This window comes from Dromiciops gliroides, chromosome 6 (assembly GCF_019393635.1).
Source record: "Dromiciops gliroides isolate mDroGli1 chromosome 6, mDroGli1.pri, whole genome shotgun sequence".
Lineage (NCBI taxonomy): Eukaryota > Metazoa > Chordata > Mammalia > Microbiotheria > Microbiotheriidae > Dromiciops > Dromiciops gliroides.
The window spans coordinates 250,328,417-250,350,625 of NC_057866.1; the positions used below are offsets into that span (position 1 = coordinate 250,328,417).

The window sequence follows — 22,209 nt, forward strand, 5'->3', positions numbered from 1 at the left end:
GGGGGGCGGGGCAATGGGGGTTAAGTGACTTGCCCAGGGTCACACAGCTAGTAAGTATCAAGTGTCTGAGGCCGGATTTGAACTCAGGTCCTCCTGAATCCAGGGCCGGTGCTTTATCCACTGCGACACCTAGCTGCCCCTCACCATCACACTTTTATGTTCATCAGTATGTAGCTGAAAAATTCATGTTCTGGATCTCTTTGGTGGGAGAAGGGAGGAGGTGTTGTTCTAGATTTCTTAATGCCTAAGACTAATATTTATTTGAACAGTGTTCTCTCAGGGTATTTTCCTTGATCTCAATGGATCCTGGCAGGAAGTCCATATACTGAGAAATACTTGTGCAATATTTTGGCAACCAGGGAAAATGTCTTCTTCCTGGTAGGATATGCTTGTGTAGCCTTTATGAAGTTATCACTCTTTCAAGAGATAAAAAGTCAAGGCAGACAAGCTCTAACGTTGGCTGGTGCTAATATTCTTCAAGTACACATTGCAAGTTGATACTACTTTTCTTTGTACACGTGGGCACAAGTTTCACCTCTTTTCATCCCTATGGTCAGCTTGGGCCAGTAATAGTGAAATCTCCCTCATGTAGGGCATTTTTTGACCTATATGACCAAAGTCATGTAAAGCTTTTATGACCACAGAGGTCTATAACCCAGGTAATACCAGCTGCTTCTTGGAAGCCTGGGTAGGATCAGTGATAGTCTGCCATAGTACTGCACTGAACAGTTCTACTTTTGACAACTATCTCTACAATAAAGTGACTTCAAGGAATTGGAATTGAGTCCCTTAACATTTACTGCTTCACAGTTGATTGTTAGCCATCTTCTTTCTTCCTTCACAGACAACTGAGGCAAAGAGGTTGGCTCAATGACCTAAGGCTCATAAATTTTATTGGCATGCTCTGTGGTGGAAATCCCAGACTTTCAGCCATGTGTATTCTACCTCCTTGATTATTCCATCCAGCTTTCATTCTTCCTTTGGATATTACCATGGTTTCTGTGTCAAGTGCCTTCTTGACAACACATCTAAGTCACCATCAGTCTTCCCTGCCTGTTAATGTAGCTGAATGTGAAGTTAGCTAGTGATACACCTATCTCTGTCGAACAAAAAAAAAATGGTGGGAAGGAAATCAAACCTTGGATATAGAACTTAGGGTCTTCCTTTCCTTAATGAACAGCAATCATAAGTTTATCTTGAACCTGAAAACTACATCCCCTAGACTAGCAATATTTAAGGGAGCAGATAGATAACAATTCTAGCCTGGTAGCTCATCTCTCTGAGAGCAGAGTGGTCAAACTTCTGCTCCAAGCTCCTGCTTCCCTTCCTGGCAGGAATCAAAGTCTCTCTTGGAGAAGGGTGGGAGGAAAAGAGGCTAGAGATATCTAGATATGGAGAGATGTCTGTTCTGCCTCCTCTGAGTCACAAAATGACACCCCCAAGCTACATGTTAAGGACAGCCCTCTATATATATGCTTAAGTGAGATCATTCAGTGACCTATCAATGAAATTAAAAAAAAACCAAGTCATTAAGAAAGATGACAAAGTCATGGATATTGTTTGCAGGGATTAGAGTGTCCTCCTTCCCTGTTTCTGTCTTACTTTTCCAAAGATCATCCTGTAGCCCTCAGCTTCTACCTTACCAAAATTACATTCTCTTCTCAAAAGCAGGTGGCCTGTAGAGAGCTACCTCTTAAACAACTGTAACAGGAAGAATATGTGTCTTTCTGGCTTCCTTATGATGGTGATGTTTGGTATTATGCCAGGTTCCCCTTGTCTTGTTAGTTTTCCACATGGGACAGATTTGTCCTTGGATTCATCTTTCCCTATAGTTACTGTGAGTTCTTCTGTTGACTCACCATCTACAGGGATGTTTTTCCTGTATCATGAATGGAAAAATATTCTCATGGTACTTAGAGTATTTGTCATATGAGACATTTCTTGACTTATTCTCAATATACTCAAATGATTTTTCATAATCATGGATCAGAATGTGTTTCCTCACTATGGAATCTTTATAAATGTCTGTAGGTTGGGCCAGTCTTATGGTCCTGTAGATACTCAAGTCATTCTGGTCAAGTCTCAATACTCAGCCTCAATTCCCCTCTTGCTTCTACTACTCAGGAAAAGGGTTCCTCTGCTTAAGATAGAAATTGGGATGGCTTTTCCATTTTTCCCTGAATATTTTATTTTTCAAACTCAATGGTATTCCGGCTGTTTGTCCATGGTCATAGAATATTTTTAGTTTATTTATGTGTAAACATGGGGTTGATTGACTTACTCAATCAAGTCACTTCTTCCCATACAAAGTAAATGATAAGATGCCCAATCAATTAAAGTGCAAGAAGCCCTTGGAGATAAAGTGATAATGCACAGAAATGGTGTTCAGATATGACTAGGAGGGGCAGCTAGGTGGCGCAGTGGATAGAGCACCGGCCTTGGAGTCAGGAGGACCTGAGTTCAAATCGAACCTTAGACACTTGACACTTACTAGCTGTGTGACCCTGGGCAAGTCACTTAACCCCAATTGCCTCACCAGAAAAAACAAAAACAAAAACAGATATGACTAGGAAACTTGGCCATGCTCCAGACGTTGTCTATAAATTATTAAATACATTTAGAACCAAAGTTATTTGAGAGGTTGAAGCAAGGGTGGTTTTCTAATAAAATACCTGAGGAAGAATCACTTAGAGGCAAGGAGAGGCTTCAACGTGAACCTCTACCCAGGTATCCTCTCCCTGCCCTTGCCTTCAGGTAGAAGAGGCCCTTTCCTGGTGGATGTTGGACATCCCAATTCCCATCAGCATCCTAATAGCATCCCCAGATCAGTTAGTAGCAGCAGGGAAAGAGTAACAGATTTATAGCTTCATAAGGAGTTCTTGAGTTATCCCATGTGATCACATGTGATCCTAGAGATCACTTGTGGTCTCTAAGTTGGAGCCCCCCTTTCCCTTAGATTCTGTCTGTGCTCGTGGGTGAGTGTGTCACTGACATGGGGTATTTTTGTATCAACTCTATACCACCTTATTAAAAAGAATCATTTCTAGGGGCAGCTAGGTGGTGCAGTGGATAAAGCACTGGCCCTGGATTCAGGAGGTCCTGAGTTCAAATCTGGCCTCAGACACTTGACACTTATTAGCTGTGTGACCCTGGGCAAGTCACTTAAGCCCCATTGCCCCACAAAAATAAAAAAAAATAAAAATAAAAGTATTTGGGGGCAGCTAGGTGGCACAGTGGATAGAGCACCGGCCCTGAAGTCAGGAGTACTTGAGTTCAAATCCGGCCTCAGACACTTAACACTTACTAGCTGCGTGACCCTGGGCAAGTCATTTAACCCCAATTGCCTCACTTTTAAAAAATAAATAAAAGTATTTTATTATTTTCCAGTTACATGTAGAGATAGTTTTCAGCATTTGTTTATATAAGATTTCAAATTTCAAATTTTTCTCCCCCCTTCCCTCCCTCCCCCCCTCCTCTAGACAGCAGGCAATCCAACATAGGTTTTATATATATATATATATATATATATAATATATACTTTTTAAAAATACCCCTAATTCTCTTATTCTGCTCTTTATGAAATTTATAAGATCCTTCTTATTCAATACAGGTTCTCTTCCACATAGCAGTAATTCCTGGTGAATACTGATTTCCCTAAATTAGCAGTATTTTTCAAATATTGTATTCATATCATTACAATATTGCTCCATAGTACCAACGTATACCTAACCACTGGAGAGCTATACCACAATTGAGCAAACAATTAGATCAATTCCAGAATTTCAAATTAGAAGCAGTGATAACAAGACAACTACAAGTAGTTATAGGAATCATCAAATGGTATTCTCTTAGGCATAGATCAGAAATAAGGTTCTTATAATAAAAATGCTTAAAATTCTCCAACACTTAGCATCACGTCTAGCATATCGTAGGTGCTTAGTAAATGCTTGGCAACTTTTTTGGACTTACCTGTCAAAAGAAGGCTTCTCTCCATAGTCAAAGGCATCCTGTAACTCTTTCACAAGCTTAGCCTGGCCTGAAAGTTGAAACAGACCTTCTTCCTTTAGCCCCCACTGTCGGATAAAATCCACACATTGTTCTACTAACATGGGGGCCAGGAAGTTCCCATATCTCTTCTCAAAGCAGACTGTTTCTTCCAGTTTCTGTCCAAAAATACCTGGCAGGGTACAAAAACAAAAACCTCTGGTTTTCAGGAAAATAGCTCTGTTTATTTGTCTGAATGTTGACACATGGAAAGGAAATTAACTTAACTATAACCAACACTTCATTTGTCTGTATCATCCCAAAGGACTGTTCAGAAGAATCTTCAAATAGATCATCATCATTCATTACTTTTCTCTATTATTCTAAAGTGGCTACTCAACAATTGGGGAAATCTCTGAATAAACTGCAGTATATGAACACAATGGAATAGTGTGGCTTTATAAGAAATTATAAAGATGAAGAATTTAGGTTAACTTGGAAAGATTTATATGATCTGATGCAGAATCGGTACAGTTTACACAATGATCACAATAAAGTACAGGAAAACAGCAACACAAGACATCATAAATCAGATCAGTTCCTGGGAAGGATATGATATAAGAGGGAAGGGTGCCTCTGTCCTCCAAGCAGAGAGATGGTAAACTATAGGTGTAGAATGAGGCATGTAATCTCAGAAATGCCCAGTACATTGATCTGTTTTGCTTAATTATAGTTCTTTATTACAAGAAAGGATATTTGGATATTTTATTATGCAATGTTTATTATTTTATTTGTTATATTTTAGATTCACTATTTAATTCAATAATAATAAAATAATAAAAGGATTAGCAAGTTGTACAGAGCAGATTTGCAGTTTATCCTAATGACAATGGGAATCACTGAAGACATGTCAAAACACAAGCTATTTGCTCAATAGTTTGTTTAATAAGAAAAAAAGTGTGGCAAAGTAGATAAAGAGACTTGTGGAGAAACAAAATTAAGCATCGTCTGACATCCTCATAGAATGGATCAAAAGTGATCTCTCTAAGAACTACTAGCTTCTATTTAAGCTGTGATTTCCCTTCTCCTTCACTTCAATTCCAAAAACACTTTCTAAGCATTGAATGCCAGTGTCTCTTCTTTATTCTGTTAAAACTTCTTGTACTGTCAGTGGTAGAGATGAAAAATATTTCAAAGAATTAGATTGGGGAAGCATTGGCACCAACATTTTGTTTCTGGGATTTGGCATCTCCTGATTTCAGGAAGTCCCTACAAATAACTGTGAGACAGCAGGAACTGTGGTGGAGTAAGGCAAATGTATTTTACACTGAATTAAAATATTGTATATTTGGGGAAAGTCTACATTTCCCAAGAAAGCCCTCTTTCCTTTGGAACAGCTCTCATTGTAGGGAGGTTTCTTCCTTACATCAAACCCAAATTTGTCCTTTGCAAATTCCATTTGTGGGTTCCAGCATTCTCTGGAGCCAAGCAGAATAAGTGTTTTCCATGTGACAATCATTCAAATCATTGAAGGCAACTTGATTCAAGTAATCGTCATGGCATAAATGTGACGTCTTTCCAGCTTATTAATACCCTACCTAAAACAGGGTGCTCAGAATGGCAAACAATGTTCCTAACGTGGTCTGGTCAGGGTGGAGGCAGTGAAGAGAACTCTCACCCTCTGCCCTAGGGCTGGCCACTATTTTTCCAGCTTTGGGTCAGCAGCACATCTGAGACTCAGACCATCTATGCTTTTATTTAAGTCGCCAATAAAAAATCTTAAACAGCTCCAGCTAGAAGGAAGGAGGCCTAGCAACGCTAGATATCAAACTATATTATAAAGCCACAATCATCAAAACCGTTTGGTACTGGGTAAGAAATAGAAACCTTTATCAGTGGAATACAGTAGGTACATAACATAGAGGCATAAAAACCATAGTCTAAGATACCAGCTATGGAGCAAGAACCTCCTATTAGTCAATAACTTTTAGGAAAATTAGAAAACAATCTGGCAGAACTAGGTACTGACCAGCATCTCTCACTATATACCAATGTAAACTCTAAATGTGCACATGATTTAGACATAAAGTATAATATCATAAGCAAATTATAGGATCATGGAAGAAATTACCTAACAGATGTATGAGAGAAGAGATAAGAGATAGAGAAGTTAAAAGGAAGTAAAATGGACAACTTTGATTATATAAAACTAATAAATTTGTGCATAAGCAAAATCAATTCAGCTAACATATGAGAAGAAGAAGAAAATTGGGGGCGGGGAATCTTTGTAGCAAGTTTCTCAAATAAAGTTCTCATTTGTAGGCTATCTAGGGAGATGATTCAAATTAATAAAAATAAAAGTCATATCCCAATTGATAAATGATCAAAGGATATGAACAGGCAGTTTTCTGAGGAAGAAATCTAAGCTATCAATAACCAATGAGAAAATATTCTAAGTCAGTAATAATTAGAGAAATGCAAATTAAAACAACTCTAAGGTATCACTTCATACTCATCAGATTGGCCAAGTTGACAAAAAAAGGAAGATGACATATGCTATGGAGCTGTGGGAAAACAGGTAAATTATTGCACTGTTGGTGGAGCTGTGAACAAATCCAGGCATTTTAGAATGCAATTTGAATCTATGTCACCAAAGCCACTGAATTCTGTATACCCTGTGATTCAGAGATGCTTCTACTAGGTTTATACCATAAGAGGTCAGAGAACAGGAAAAGGGCCGTTATGTACAAAAATAGTCATAGAAACTCTTTATGGTGGCAAGGAATTAGAAACAAAAGGGTGGCCATCAGCTAGGGATTAGCTAAACAAGTTGTGGTAAATGAATGGGATGAAATGCTATTGTGCTGTAAGAAATGATAAGAAAAAGGTTTCAGAAATGTTTGTATAAATTGATGCAGAGTGAATAGAGCAGAACTTAGGAGCACAATTTATATAATAATAACAACATTTTAAAGACAAACAGCTTTGAAATAATTCAGAACTTTGATCGATGACCAAGCACAACTCTAGGGGACTTAATGAAACATGCCACCTACCTCCAAACAAGTATATAGGTAGTTAGATAATGGATAGATAGATAGATAGATAGATAGATAGATAGATAGATAGATAGATAGATAGATGAATGACATAGCCAGTGTTTGAATTATCTGTTTTGCTTGTTTATGCATGTTTGTAGTGGGTTTTATTTTACTTGCTTTTTCTATCGAAGAAGGGGACCTAAGGGGGACAGGAGGAGATGTGTGTGTGGAAGAGAATGTGGACTACAAAATAAAATTTAATTGAAATGACCAATAAAAGTATGATAATGTCCTCTTTTCTTTTCTTTTAAAAAATGTTTTAATGTCCTCTTTTGTATGGAGAATTGCTGCTGTTTGTTGGGGTTTCTTTACAAAGGGTTCTGTTTATACCACCACTTGCCTTTGATGCTCTCCATGAGATCCTGTTCTTGTTTTCCAACTACCACAGCTCCCTTGGAAGTCATGTCACACCCCAAACAACCTTATACCTTCCATAGGAAGCTCCTTGGCTCCTGTTGAGAACTGTATAGGGATTCCCAGCAGGGCAGTTACAGCTGTAGTGGCTCTCCCAGAGTTGTTGTACCCTCTGGTTTTTAAAAAATTTTTAATATTGGGGAGGTGGCAGGGCAATGAGGGTTAAGTGACTTGCCCAAGGTCACATGGCTAGTAACTGTCAAGTGTCTGAGGCCAGATTTGAACTCAGGTCCTCCTGAATCTAGGGCCGGTGCTTTATCCACTGTGCCACCTAGCTGCCCCTGTACCCTCTGTTTTTATCTTTGATTCTATCCAGTCACTGACCAAGGCCATAGGTGCAGTCACAGGCACAACAGTGTGAAGGAGGTGGGAGATAACAATGCCCTCCTGCTAAGTACTGCTACATAAATCTCCCTTACAGTTGAATGACCTTTTTGTTCCAATATTGAATGTAAACTACCAGGAATCTGGTCTGAGTCCGGCACAGCCCAGAAAAACCTCAAATGCATCAAACTGGCCAAGACTGAAAATGACAATTGCTCGAGAGGCTGTAGGAAAAGGCCTCATGATGGGTGCCAGTGATGCATCTTTTCCATTTTAGAACACAATTTGGGACTATGCCAAGAAGTCCATAAACTGTACATCCTCAGCAATATACCTCAATGAGAAAAAAGGGGGGAAAAGACACCTAAGTCCATTCTATCAGAGAGTGGCTGAAGAAATGATGGTACTTAAATACAATAAAACATTGCTCCACAAAAAATGATGAAACAAAAGGCAAGACCTGTATAAACTGATGCAAAGTAAAGTGAGCAGAACCAGGAGACCAACTTATATAATAACAGTATTATAAAGAAAAATAATTTTGGAAAACTAGAGAAGTTTGAAGAAAATCACAAAACTCTGCCAACTAGAGCAATAACATATGTGTGTATACACACATAAATGTATGTATATATGTGTGTATGTGTATATCTATATATCTATATATACATATATGTATATATAATTTCAATTGGGCCTTCACTATGATCATTACTCCTACCACATAGACTTGTGTTTTTCCTGTAGGAATTACCTTGTAGGAACATATTTCTTTTCTTCTTTGGCGGGATTTACATCACTTTATTTGGCATGCTTCTTTCTGTTTTGAGGTGGTGAGGGTGGGATTTCTACCATCTTACTGAGAGTCCAATACTTCTATACATGAGAGTCAGTCCTCCCCAAACCCCACATAGTTCACTGATGTCATTACACAACTCTCTATATTTATCTATTTGAAGACAGATGCTGGGGGCAGCTAGGTGGTGCAGTGGATAAAGCACTGGCCCTGGATTCAGGAAGGACTGAGTTCAAATCTGGCCTTAGACATTTGACACTTACTAGCTGTGTGATCCTGGGCAAGTCACTTAACCCTCATTGCCATGCCAAAAAAATTTTTAAAATTCAAAAAAAGACAGATGCTGATATCGAAACAATAGCCTCTTATCTGATAGGGAAAATAAGCCTCAACAGAAAACTGTACCATAGAATTTTTTCATCATGCCTGCTTTCTTCATCATATTTAAATAGACTTACCTCCCCCAAAAGGTGCCCATATGACTCTGCGAATAGACTTCAGCCATTCTTCCATGTCATTCTGTGTATTAGCCATGAGGAGGTGGGTTTCATGGTTCGATGTCATTTGATGTGGATCTCTTACTGTAAAAAAGTAGTAACACATGAGCAGGCTTCCAGAAAAACCTTGCCACCAAGAGCTTCCCAAATAATTACTGTCACATACTACATGCTTGATGCAAGTACAGAGATGGTGCTATACCAGGGTTTGATTTTATAAAGTAACATATTATTTATCATTCTCTTCTTTGGGTATAAGTATGCCATCAATGTTTTCATCTAAGTCACTGACAAAAATGATTAGAAAGAGCTGAGGATAGAAATCTAATTTAGAAAGCAACTATCTAAAACAGAAGATCTCTGAAAAAGGGAATACAATTAGAATGCAAAAAAAAAGTGGTGGCAGAAGGAAAATTAATTAATAAAAATCAAAATACAAAACAGGAAGAACACTTGGAAGCTCTACAAAAAGAGAATGCTGAAATTGAAGATAAGTTGTAAAGACATAATCTTTAAGTAAAACAACATAAGAAAACAAAAACACGTGAATACCATGCTTTGGAAAACATAGGAAAACTGCCCAGAAATGCTGGATATATAAGACAAAGTACAACATGAAAGAGTCTACAGAATAACAGCAGAAAGAAACCCCAAATTTAACCTAAAAATACATTGTAGTTAGACTTCCAAGTTATTCATTAAAAAAACCCAGGTAGCTAGGAGATAAGTATCATATTCCAAGTAAATAAATGAAAATAAAATAGCATTACTCTTTGCTTATAATAAATAAGCATAAGACAAGTAATTCTATCAGACATTCCCCAAAATGGAAAAGTGTTCAAAATGCAAACTCATCAAAGAGAAGCATAGTTTCAAATAGCAACCCAAGACTAAGAAATGGAATGTAAGTTTTTATGCATCTAGAGATAAACATGGCTGTGGGGGGGTGGGAGTAGACAAGTCTATTTGTTGGTTTTCAAATTTTTCTTTAAGTAAACATCATCTGAAAATCACTGATAAAGAAAAGAGTGCTTCAATGAACTAAAGAATCAAAGGAACAAAAGATATGAGGGGAGAAAGCAATAGGAAAGTAGGAGAAAAATTAATATTTCATAAATAAAAATATTTCACAAACATTTTAATTCTTCTTGATGGAAGTAGGGTGGGAAGTCTAGGGAAAAAACTGGTCAAGGATTTCTAGTTAAGATAGTAAAGTTTAAAAGTCCTAGGAACTCAGATCTCCTGAAAACTGTTTTGCTCAGTTGCTTCAGTCATGTCCAACTCTTTGTGACCCTATTTAGGGTTTTCTTGGCAAAGATACTGGAGTGGTTTGCCATTGTTTTCTCCAGATCATATATAAATATGAGTGTATACACACACATACATATGCATACACACATGTATATATTACATGTGTATGTGTGTACATATATGCATGAACATACATGCACACACACACGTGTGTGTGTGTGTGTGTGTGTGTGTGTGTGTGTGTGTGTGTGTGAAATTTCCCAATGAGGAAACAGGCAAATAGGGTTAAGTGTCCAGGGTCTCACAACTTGTAAGTATCTGAGGCCAGATTTGAATTCAGCAAGATGAGTCTTCCTGGCTCCAGGCCCGGAATTTCATCTACTGTGCCACCCTAGTTGTTCCTGACAAACACCCCAGCAAATACCTCGAGGGACCCCAGATTAAATATTGAACAAGAATATCAGTGAGAAATACCAGTAAACTCCTTTATTCATTCCATTATTACTTAAACAAATTATCAGAAAACTATAAACTAAGAATAGGGAATATTTGGAGGATATGAGGGGGAAATAAATCCAATGTGATCTCTGGTAAATGTGGCCTGAGGCTAGCAGCCTTTTGGCTCTGGCCAGTCAGAACACAGAAGGGAATGGGCTGGGAGAGCCCTCTAGGAAGGCTGAAACCAACATAACCTTTGAATGCAGTTGGGGCAAGTCAAGGCTGTATTAGGGAAGGGAGTCAACTCTCAGCTGCGTTGTGTTTTGTTTGTTTTTAACAAGAAGGAGCCAGAGATGGTTCTGTAGGGCAGCATCTGCTTGGTGATACCAGGAGGTACAGGCATAAACCAGGGACAGTAGCAGGGAAGGGAGTGATTCCATTCATACCACATGGAATTCTCACGGTAGGCTGCATAGTCCAGAAAGGAGAAAGGACCCAAGGGAGGTTCCAAGATTGCAGAAGGATGTAGACCTTGGCCACAGTGCAACGTCTCAATCCAAGAAGAGAGGCTGGAGATGTGAGCCAAAAGGAACTCTCCAAACTCAATGAAGAAATACCATGGCTTAGGAGAAGGCAAGCAGTGAACCCAGAAGAGGATAATTACAGAATAAGTACAAGACCTCAAAGAAAAAAATGATTTGGTTACAATGACTGTAAAAGTAGCTGGAAGACATGAAGTTATGCTTCATAACTTTAAAATATGAAAAATATGAAATTTTTTCACTGTTCTTTTCTGACCTCAAAAGCTAAGCAGAGGAAGATCAGAAAGAGGGAGCTGCTGTGCTAATACAGGAGTCGAGCCCAACTCCACAGTCACCCTGACACAGATCCCGTCCCAGGAAGGCCTCACTAGAGAAGCAGACCCCCAGAGCCTCTGAATCAGCTGAAGCACCAGTGTTGTCTGAAACTAAGCTCACAGTCTGGTGAGTGGGCTGAGCCCTGGGCAGGGGGGAGACCACAGGGGTCTCTGCTGGTGCTAAGGCAGAACTTGGATTTTACACCCCTGCTGAGAACCAGGAGGTAGGCTCAGGTAGAGGTGGCCCAGGTGGGGGAGGGGCACAGGCTTGTCTGAGCTGACAACCACAATACACAAAGCTGGTTGATTGGCAAGTTGGTCTGGGGTCATCTAAGGACCAGGAAATAGGCCAGGCGAGGGAAGAACCTGATTCTCCTTAAATCATACCACCTGGGACTTCTTAAGTTTGGGATACTGCAGCTTGGAAACAGTGCCCCACTTTAAGGAGCTAAAAGTTAAGTAAAAGAAAGGCAAGATGAGCCGACAGAGAAAGGTGAGGACCATAGAAAGTTTCTTCAGTAACAAGGAAGACCAAGGGGCACCCTCAGAGGAAGATGTCAACATCAGGGCCCCTATATCTAAAGCTTCCAAGAAAAATACGAATTGGTCTCAGGCCATAGAGGTGCTCAAAAAGGACTTTGAAGATAAAGTTAGAGAGGTAGAGGAAAAAATGGAAAGAGAAATGAGGGTGATGCAGGAAAGACATGAGAAAAAAGTCAACAGCTTGAAAAGTCAAATTGGCCAAATGGAAAAGGAGGTACAAAAGCTCTCTGATGAAAATAATTGCCTAAGAATTAAGATTGAAGAAATGGAAGCCAGTGACTTTATGAGAAACCAAGACACAATAAAGCAAATCCAAATGAATAAAAAAATAGAGGGCGGGGCAGCTAGGTGGCACAGTGGATAGAGCACCGGCCCTGGAGTCAGGAGTACCTGAGTTTAAATCCGGCCTCAGACACTTAACACTTACTAGCTGTGTGACCCTGGGCAAGTCACTTAACTCCAATTGCCTCACTAAAAAAAAAAAAAAAATAGAGGGCAATATGAAATATCTTCTGGGAAAAACTGCCGACCTGGAAAATAGGTCCAGGAGAGATCATTTGAAAATTATTGGTCTACCTGAAAACCATGATCAAGGAAAGACCTTAGACACCATCTTCTAAGATATTCTCAGGGAAAATTGTCCTGAAATTCTAGAAGAAGAAGCTAAAATAGAAATTGAAAGAATCCACCGATCACCTCCAGAAAGAGATCCCAAAAGGAAAACTCTTAGGAATATTATAGCCAAATTCCAGAGCTCTCAGGTCAAGGAGAAAATATTGCAAGCTGCCAAAAAGAAAGAATTCAAGTACTGTGGAGCCCCAGTCAGGATAGCACAAGATCTAGCAGCTTCTACATTAAAGGACCGGAGGGCATGGAATATGATATTCCAAAGGGCAAAAGAAATGGGATTACAACCAAGAATCAAAAAAAAAAAAAAAAGCTAAACAGAGCTAGTCTAGGTTAGTACTGAAATGGGAGACTATGTAAGAATACTGAGTGCTGTCGGCTTCCTGGCTTTTTGGCACCATTCAAGAGTAACCTCCAGAGAGAGAAAGGGTTCAAACCCTTCTTCTGCTGCTGATACCTGTGTGACTTTGGGCAAATCATTTGATCTCCCTGGGCTTCAGTTTCCCCAACAACAAAACTAAAGAGCTGGACTTAGATATAGCCCATTAAGTCTTATCTAGCTTAAGACCTATGATTCTTTTAAGGAAAAAGAAAAACTGGAGGGAGAATAAGTGGCTTATAACAGAAGGTAGAAAACTAGAAGTAGTGAACTCTTTGGAAAAAAGAATTAAAGACACAGTTGTAAATGACTCCATGAGACAACAAGCAATGTTAGCATAGAATAAAAAGACTGAGAGATTAGAAAATTCTGTAAGGTATCCACTCTCAAAAGCAAATGACCTGGGGAAATGAGATGTAATTTAAGAATCATTGTACTCAGGGGGCAGATAGGTGGTGCAATAGATAAAGTACCAGCCCTGGATTCAGGACCTGAGTTCAAATCTGACCTCAGACACTTGACACTTAGTAGCTGTGTGACCCTGGGCAAGTCACTTAACCTTCATTGCCTGCCCTGCCCCAAAATGGTTAGTCTAAGAATCACTGGATTCCCAGAAGACCATGAACAATTAAAAGAATGTGTATGCTATATTATAGTAAATTATAAAAGAAAATTGCTCACATCATTTAGAACCAGAAAACACAGTGAAAAGAGAAAAGAAAATACAAAAACAAAAAACACAATTCATCTCCTGAAAGAATTCCTAAGTTAAAAATACCGGGAAATGTCATAGCATAAATCAAGATTTTCCTGGTAAAAGAAAAAAAAATGCCACAAATGCGCAGAAAGCATTCAGATACTAAGGAACTATAGTCAAGATCGTATTAGATTATACTACATCTACTATGAAGGAGCAGGGACTGACTTTTGCCTGTCTTTGTATCCCTAGCATTTAGAACAGTGCCTTGTACACAGTAGGCAATAAATAAATGCTTGGTGACTTGAGATAAAATCTTGCCCATATTCTAAAAGATGAAAGAAAAATGCTTATAACCAAAAATAACTTAGACCGCAAAACTGAGTTTAAAATCCTGTAAAGGGAAAAAAAAAATGGACCTTTAACAAAGTACTTTTAAGCAGTCTTGATAAAAAGGCTCGGAAGAATTTTGGAATGTGAACACAGGAGAAAAGGGAAACCTGGAAGAGGGAGTCTATTTGAACAACTGAAAGGAACTAAATGATGATGAAGGCCATGCAATCAAAGAAAAAGCAAAGAATTTATCTCTGAATAAATATATTAACAAACAGAAAATGAAAGGATCAACAAAATAAACTTGCAAGTAACCTCCCCGAAACAAGTACAAGTGAATAAATCTTGAAAATTAGAGAAGAAATAGGGAAAAAATGAAAACACAAAGACTATGGAACTTATAAACAAAATAGAGAGGTTTAAAAAAAAAAAACCAGCAATGAAATTGATAAACCAGTGAGAAACTTAATTAAGAAAGAGAAGAAAAATCAAATTACTAAAATAAAAAAATGAACAAGGCAAATTCACTGTAGAGAAGAATATTTAAAAATTGTAAGACAGTGCTATATATAATATACTAGCAAAACTAAGACTTCAAAAGGAGATGATTATCGGCTCCCACATGCTCAAATACTAATATGCCCTCATTTGAATTTGCCCTCAATTCATCCACAGATGACTGTCATCAAGCTTTAGTAGAAATGTGCAAGTTGGACTATTACTAGATAATAATTGATGTTCTTGCAGACATCTTTATTAAGTTCCTGGATTTTTTTTTCCTTTTGTGCCTTTGGAATCTTCCCTTCCTTCTGATGCTCTGTATACTGGTCATACTGTCCTCAGGATTGTATCACTCCCCCACCCCACCCCCACCCCCACCCCCACCCCCACCCCCACATAGGTCTTCTCTCTAGATGTTCTTTCTTTCTTTCTTTCTTTCTTTCTTTCTTTCTTTCTTTCTTTCTTTCTTTCTTTCTTTCTTTCTTTCTTTCTTTCTTTCTTTCTTCCTTCCTTCCTTCCTTCCTTCCTTCCTTCCTTCCTTCCTTTCTTTCTTTGTTTCTTTCTTTGTTTCTTTCTTTCTTTGTTTCTTTGTTTCTTTCTTTCTTTCTTTCTTTCTTTCTTTCTTTCTTTCTTTCTTTCTTTCTTTCTTTCTTTCTTTCTTTCTTTCTTTCTTTCTTTCTTTCTTTCTTTCTTTCTTTCTGTCTCTCTCTCGCTCTCTTCCTTCCTTCCTTCCTTTCCCAGGGCAATGAGGGTTAAGTGAGTTTCCCAGGGTCACACAGCTAGTAAGTTCAAGTGTCTGAAGTCGGATTTGAATTCAGGTCCTCCTGAATCCAGGGCTGGTGGTCTATCCACTATGTCACCTAGCTGCCCCTAGAGGTTCTTTCTATTTCCCTGGGCCATTTCTACCTCCTGTGTAAGCACTTCAGGGCCTGTGGTGCTGGGGTCAAAGTGTGGCAGTTACATTCTCCTTGATGAAGAAAACTGTTTATTGAATTTTTTTTTCACAAATCTTTCTACTTTTTCTCTCTCCATTTTCATCCTTGAATGCCCTTGCTATAACTTTGCTTAGTTGGAAATCTAGATGAGTTAGTTGTTTTTAAATTGGTTTCACACTCTACTGCTTATTTCTGCTTTGAGACAATAGTGCTCATTATTATCTTAGTACAATTTTACAGGTGAATTCACATTTTAATGCAGTGATGCTTTTATCAGCCACCTTTCTCTGGCAAGAAAGACAGATGTTTGTTAACTACACTGTTTTGTGGGGCTTTTTTTGGTATTCTTGTTAAGGTAATCAGTTCACATTGTTTTAATTTCTACTGCAATTATTATAGTTGACATTCCATTTGTTGTCCTTTCCCCATTTGGTTCAAGGCTAAATATTTTAAATTCATGACATATTCTTTTCTTGTTATTCTTTCCTTTCCTCTTCCTCTTCCTGCTTCCAAGTTTGATCTTCTTGGTTCTCACTAGTTGATGGTCTGACTGAACACAGACAGCTGTCAGTTCATACTAGCATTTTAAAATATTAAATATTAAAATATGAAGCTGTTCAAATGTAGTCAATTTCGTTTTTTGAGGCATTATTTAGTTTTCAGCATGTCCAGTGCCTACCATTTAAAAAAATTATAGATGCATTGGGCAGCTAGGTGGCACAGTGGTTAAAGCACCAGCCCTGGATTCAGGAGGACCTGAGTTCAAATCCGGCCTCAGGCAGCTGACACTTACTAGCTGTGTGACCCTGGGCAAGTCACTTAACCCCCATAGCCCTGCAAAAAAAAAAATTATAGATGCATTAAGCTTCTGTATAATCAATAATTCTTTGACCTATCATTTCTTCATGTGAAACATAATTTTCCATATAGTTCTGCCTATCCTCACCTTTTTCCACCTTTGTACTGAAATTACAAAGTATCAGAATAAATGTTGATTTCATTTAGTTTATTTTATCAAGTTCTTCATAGAATCTCTCATTTTATCCTTTATATTAGTACATAAGTTGAAATTATTTATCTGTAGTACTGCCAAAAGGACACACACACACACACACACACGCACGCACGCACACACAATTTCATGGTACAGGGTAGGCCAAAAGTCATGAAGTCATGAAGGGATTTCAATATTTAATAACTTCTTTATTTTTTGTTTTTAATTTATAATACCATAGCATCATATACAGTATGTATGTATATATATATATATGTGTGTGTGTGTGTGTGTGTGTGTGTATATATACATATATATATATATATATATATATATATATATATGAAATAAAGAAAAAAATTTCAAAACATTATCAGAACATCAGATCCCTTTGTGACTTTTGGTCCACCCTATGCCTATGGTCATCATATATTGTAGCATGAAGGAATATGTAAAAACATATGAAATGCCTAAATTTACAAAACAAGATAAAACCAGTCTCATTAAAAAAAAAAAAAGCAAGCCACAAACACACTGCCAAGGTAGAAGAAACACTTGGGTTAGATGGATTTATATGTAGACGCTTTGTTGTTTCTCGTTCAGTCATTTCAGTCACATTCTACTCTTTGTGACCCCTTTTTGGGCTTCTTGGCAAAGATACTGGAATGGTTTGCCATTTCCTTTTCCAGTTCATTTTACAGATGAGGAAACCGAGGCAAACAGAGTTGTGACTAGGCCAGAGTCATGCAGCTAGCGAGTGTCTGAGGCCAGATTTGAACTCAGAAAGAGGTGTCTTCCTGACTCCAGATCCCACACTCTACCCACTGTGCCACCTAGCCGCCCCATGTGTAGACACTATTAGACATTTAAAAAACAATGAAAATCTTTGCTATAAAAAATATTCTCAAAATTAGAGAAGTCCACTAAAATGTTTTTATGAGACATATGTGGTACTGATCCCCAAGCCAAGGTCAGACAAAGCAGAAAAACAAAATTGTAGAAACCTTTAACTGAGGGATATTGGTGCAAACATTTTAAAATAAGAGCCCTTCAAAAATACTATAGGAAAAGACACAGAATATACTTTACTATGCCCAATTTGGATTTGTACCAGTGATGGCTGAACGTTAGGAAAACAAATTAACATAAGTAATTGTATAAATGAAAAATAATGATGATGATGACGGCTAACATTTAAGTAATATTTACTATGTGCCAGGCAGGGTGCTGAGTGCGTTATAAATATTATCTACTTTCATCCTTATAACAACCCTGGGAAGTAGGGGGTATTATCCCCATTTTAAGGTTAAGAAAACTGAAGCAAACAGATTAAGTGACTTCCCCAGGATCACACAGTAAGTGTCTGAGGACAGATTTGAACTCTGGTATTCCCGACTCCAGGCCTGGCATTCTATCTCTTGTACCATAATATAATTTTTTCTACAGACTCCTAAAAAGCCTTTGACAAAATACAATATGTCTTTATGTTAAGAAGCATAATCATGGAAAGGATCTTCCTTAAAATGTTAGATAATATATATCTAAAACCAAGAACTATCATTTTATGGGGTTTTTTTGTTTTTTGTTTTTAGTGAGGCAATTGGGGTTAAGTGACTTGCCCAGGGTCACACAGCTAGTAAGTATTAAGTGTCTGAGGCCAGATTTGAACTCAGGTACTCCTGACTCCAGGGCCAGTGCTCTATCCACTGCGCCACCTAGCTGCCCCAAGAACTATCATTTTAATAATAGACATTAGAAATTTTCAAAGTACAAACAGGAATAAGGCATGTTCTCTCTTCCCACTATTATTTGGCAAAACTGGTTAAAGCAATGCGACAAAGGAACACAATTAAAGATACAAATATTGATAAAGTGGAGAAAAATAACTGCAAAATATATAAAATATATAGGAGTTAACTTCCTGCCCATGCCAGTATACCAAAACTGATGGAACTCCAAATCAAGATTTAATTCTATGCCATTAACATTACCAATGGGACACTTAACAGAATTGGAGTGGTGGTAGTAAAGGCAGTAATGGGAAAGACAGAATATTTCCAGATACCATTATATTAAGAAATAAATATCAGTATTATTTGGTACTGGTTAAAAATAGAAAAGTAGATAAGTGAAACCGACTAGATAAGCAAGGACCTAGAATAAATAAAAACAGTAGTCCAATGTTTGGTAAAGCCAAGAATGTTTGTTACTGGGGCTTCAAAGAACCTCCTCTTTCTAGGAGTTCCTAATTACTGAAAAAATAGAAAAGCATTTGGGAAGAAATCTAATTTAGACCAGCATATCTCTCTCTCTCTCTCTCTCTCTCTCTCTCTCTCTCTCTCTCTATATATATATATATATATATATATATATATATATATATATATATATATATATATATATAAAAGTTCAAAATGAAAATAAAAGTGACAAAAAAATAGAGATGAAGAGGAGTTACCTCTAAAAATACAGTTAGGGAGAAGGTTCTTAAATGAAGTAGAGAACTCATAAAAGCTAAAATTAACAAAGTGCACAAAGTTCAGAAGCTTTTGCATGAATAAAGTAAATGCAAATATGATAAAAATGGTCAAGAAGAAAATATTATTTGCATCAACTAATATTGATCTAAGGGATATATGGAATTGTCACAAATATAGTCTTAAAGTCTTTTCCTAATAAAGTCAGCAAAGAGTGAAAATAGTTTTTCTTTTTTTTTTTTGTTACATGAAAACTGTTTACTATGACAAAGACATCATACGATTTTTATGATCTTGGTCTTTCCTTCTTGCCTTTGTACAAGGTCAGAAGAGAAACATTTGCAACTTTCACAACCTTGAAGCAGACTCCAGGAATATCACCAACAGCATGACCTTTTCGACCAAATCCAGCAACCAAAACTTCATCTTTTTCCTCAATAAAGTTCAAGCAACCATCATTGGGAACAAAGGCGGTGACTTTTTTGCCATTCTTAATCAGCTGGACTCTCACACACTTCCTGATGGCAGAATTGGGCTGCTTGGCTTCAACACCAACTTTCTCCAAGACAATCCCTTTTGCGTGAGATGTTCCTCCAAATGGGTTGGCCTTCAAGGCTGCGCCCAAATGAGCTTTCTTGTATTGTTTGTCATGCCACTTTTGGTCTCTTCTGTGGCTGCGAAGCTTTCTAGCTGTACAAAGACCACGGCACTTACCCATGCTGCCGCCGTCCGGGCCGAAGCAAAAGCAAAAATAGTTTTTCAAAACAATTGTAGACTATGACCATATGAAAATGCTCCAAATCATTAATAGGAAAAGAAATGAAAATTAGAACAATGCTGAAGTTTTACTTTACAAATTGGTAAAAGTGACAGAATTAATAAGTGTAATAAAAATGGGAACAGTCGATATTAAATTTGGAATTATGCAAGAAAAGTCACTAATCCATTCAAACTCTTTACCCCGGTAAAGGTTTTCTAGCCCAAGAAAGAGAAGATATGCATAAGAGTTCAGTGCATACCAAAATATTCACAGTATTATAACAATGATAATAATGAACTGGAAACAAAGTGGGTACCCATCAAATGGTGAAATGGCTTTGCAAACTGATATGAATATAATGAAATAATATTGTGTTGCATAAAAGATAGATCTGAGGAATTCTAAGAGATTGGACTTGTATGAACTAGTGCAAAATGAAATAAACAATCATGTATTACAGCAATGCAAATGGAAAGATCCCTGAATGGAAGTAAATAGATTATGAACCCTATAAGACATCGCTCCTTAATGGTCATGGGACCATTAAGGACAAGTTGTTCTGGAAATTGTCAGTGGCCATGATATTATATCTGTTTCCTCAATTGTTTTCCTTTATTATAGTTGAAGGTTCAATCTGAAGTGGGGTCTGTATTGTCAGAAATGACTATGATATGGCAGAGTGGAAAGGGCACTAGGTTTTAAGAAAACCTAGGTTAAATGAAACACAAAATGAATAGGTTTTTAGAACATCACATATACAGAAATACAGTGAAGTAACATGAAACAAAACTGAATGCTTATGCCATGTACAGATCAACATGACTATATCCATTTTAATGAGTCCTTGTTGACTCTCAAAAAACTGGCACAAAATTTACCAAGAAGTCTTTGCTGCTGAATGTGGAGGATGCCCAAGGATCATATCTATTAGCCTGTGATTCTTAATTCTCTTTCCTTGGTAAATAAAAACATCTATTGGGTGTCCACATGTGCTTGCATGTTTTCTCTATACGTATATTGACCCATGAGTTACTTCCACGTAAAGATTTCAAGAGATCAGGCTCATATATTCAAAATCATCAACTGGCATAATATGCATTGTTGACTTTTTAAACTGGAACAATATGTTAATGACAATGTGTGTAATTGAGTTGCTGATTATGGAATTATGAAATGGACAAGCATGCTTGGTTCTTTGGGAATTCAAAGGAAAGACCATAATGACAGTGGGGAGTAATGTTTTAATCCCACTTTAACAAGGTGCAGAGGGTGCAGGGACAGAGAAAGTATGAATCCAAATGGCAAAAAGCGGGGTACAGAGGCAGACAGCATGGGGACAGGGATGAGGTGGGGGGGGAAGGCAGGCAGCACAGAGAGGAGAATGGGGAGGGATAGAGTCACAGAAAGTCTTTCTTATAACCATGGATTAGAGTTGGGAGCACTAGACAACATGGGCCCAGATGGAGATGGAGGCATTCTTATGGGCCAGAAGTTTGGGGAGAGTCTCAATTTTTATAAGCTTTGGTGGGGAACAGACTTAATTTCCATCTTTGCCACTTTGGGGTTATACGTTCATTAACATAACCACATCCTCTCAAAGTTGTCAATACCATTTGGTGGTCTTCTGGTCTTACTGCAAATATGTGGAGATTATCTGAGACTCACATATCATAGAGCCAAAAGTCCCTGACAGACAGCAAGGTTTAGCTGGCTTCCCTTGATTTAACACATAGTCTCAGGATGTGATTCTTGGTTAGAATATGATAGAGTTTACAAATTATGCTCATTTGATCTTTGGAACATTCTGTATGTATGAGACTCCTGGGATCCCTTTTGTATTCTTAATTCCTGCTATTGTTAATTTATATCGGCTACTTATAAACTTATTATACCGACTAGAAGGGGGGAAGGGGTCAGAGGAACCAGAATCTAGATATAATTTTAACATAATGATAAGAATAATAACAATAATTGCTAATATCCACATAGCATTTTAAAATTTGCATTTACATTACTTAATTTTATCCTCATGAAATAACCTTAGGAGTTAGTTGCTATTAGGAGAGGTGACATGACTTGCACAGGTCACATCAGCTATTAGGTGTCCCATCCAGGTTTTGAACTCGTCTTTCTGATTCCATTTCCACCACTCTATCAAGCAGAAGCAATAAGGCAATGTGCGCCATTGTGCCACGGGTCACTCCTTTCAACCCAGTGATTCTTCCTAGGACTTTGTTCCCCCTAAATCAAATCAAATACAAAAATACTTTGTGTATTTGTATTTTCATTGATGTGAATGTTT

General features: G+C 37.7%; 2 protein-coding genes across 2 annotated transcripts in view; both read right to left on the bottom strand.

Moving 5' to 3' along the window:
* Positions 1-22,209, bottom strand: part of ARHGAP24 (Rho GTPase activating protein 24) — a 109,172-nt gene that overhangs the window by 20,568 nt on the left and 66,395 nt on the right. Inside the window, exons 4-5 of the mRNA XM_043971273.1 lie at positions 9,078-9,200; positions 3,970-4,177 (exon numbers count right to left, since the gene is read on the bottom strand). Coding sequence (XP_043827208.1) covers positions 3,970-4,177; positions 9,078-9,200 — 331 coding nt within the window. The remainder of the gene's footprint in view (positions 1-3,969; positions 4,178-9,077; positions 9,201-22,209) is intronic.
* On the bottom strand, positions 19,391-19,875 carry LOC122731268 (40S ribosomal protein S23-like). The gene has a single exon (XM_043971274.1). It carries the CDS (start codon positions 19,863-19,865, stop codon positions 19,434-19,436), a length of 432 nt encoding a protein of 143 aa, XP_043827209.1. The 5' UTR covers positions 19,866-19,875; the 3' UTR covers positions 19,391-19,433.

Excerpts from the sequence above, each read along its gene's own strand:
- LOC122731268 (XM_043971274.1), bottom strand. The coding sequence starts at position 19,865 with ATGGGTAAGTGCCGTGGTCTTTGTACAGCTAGAAAGCTTCGCAGCCAC.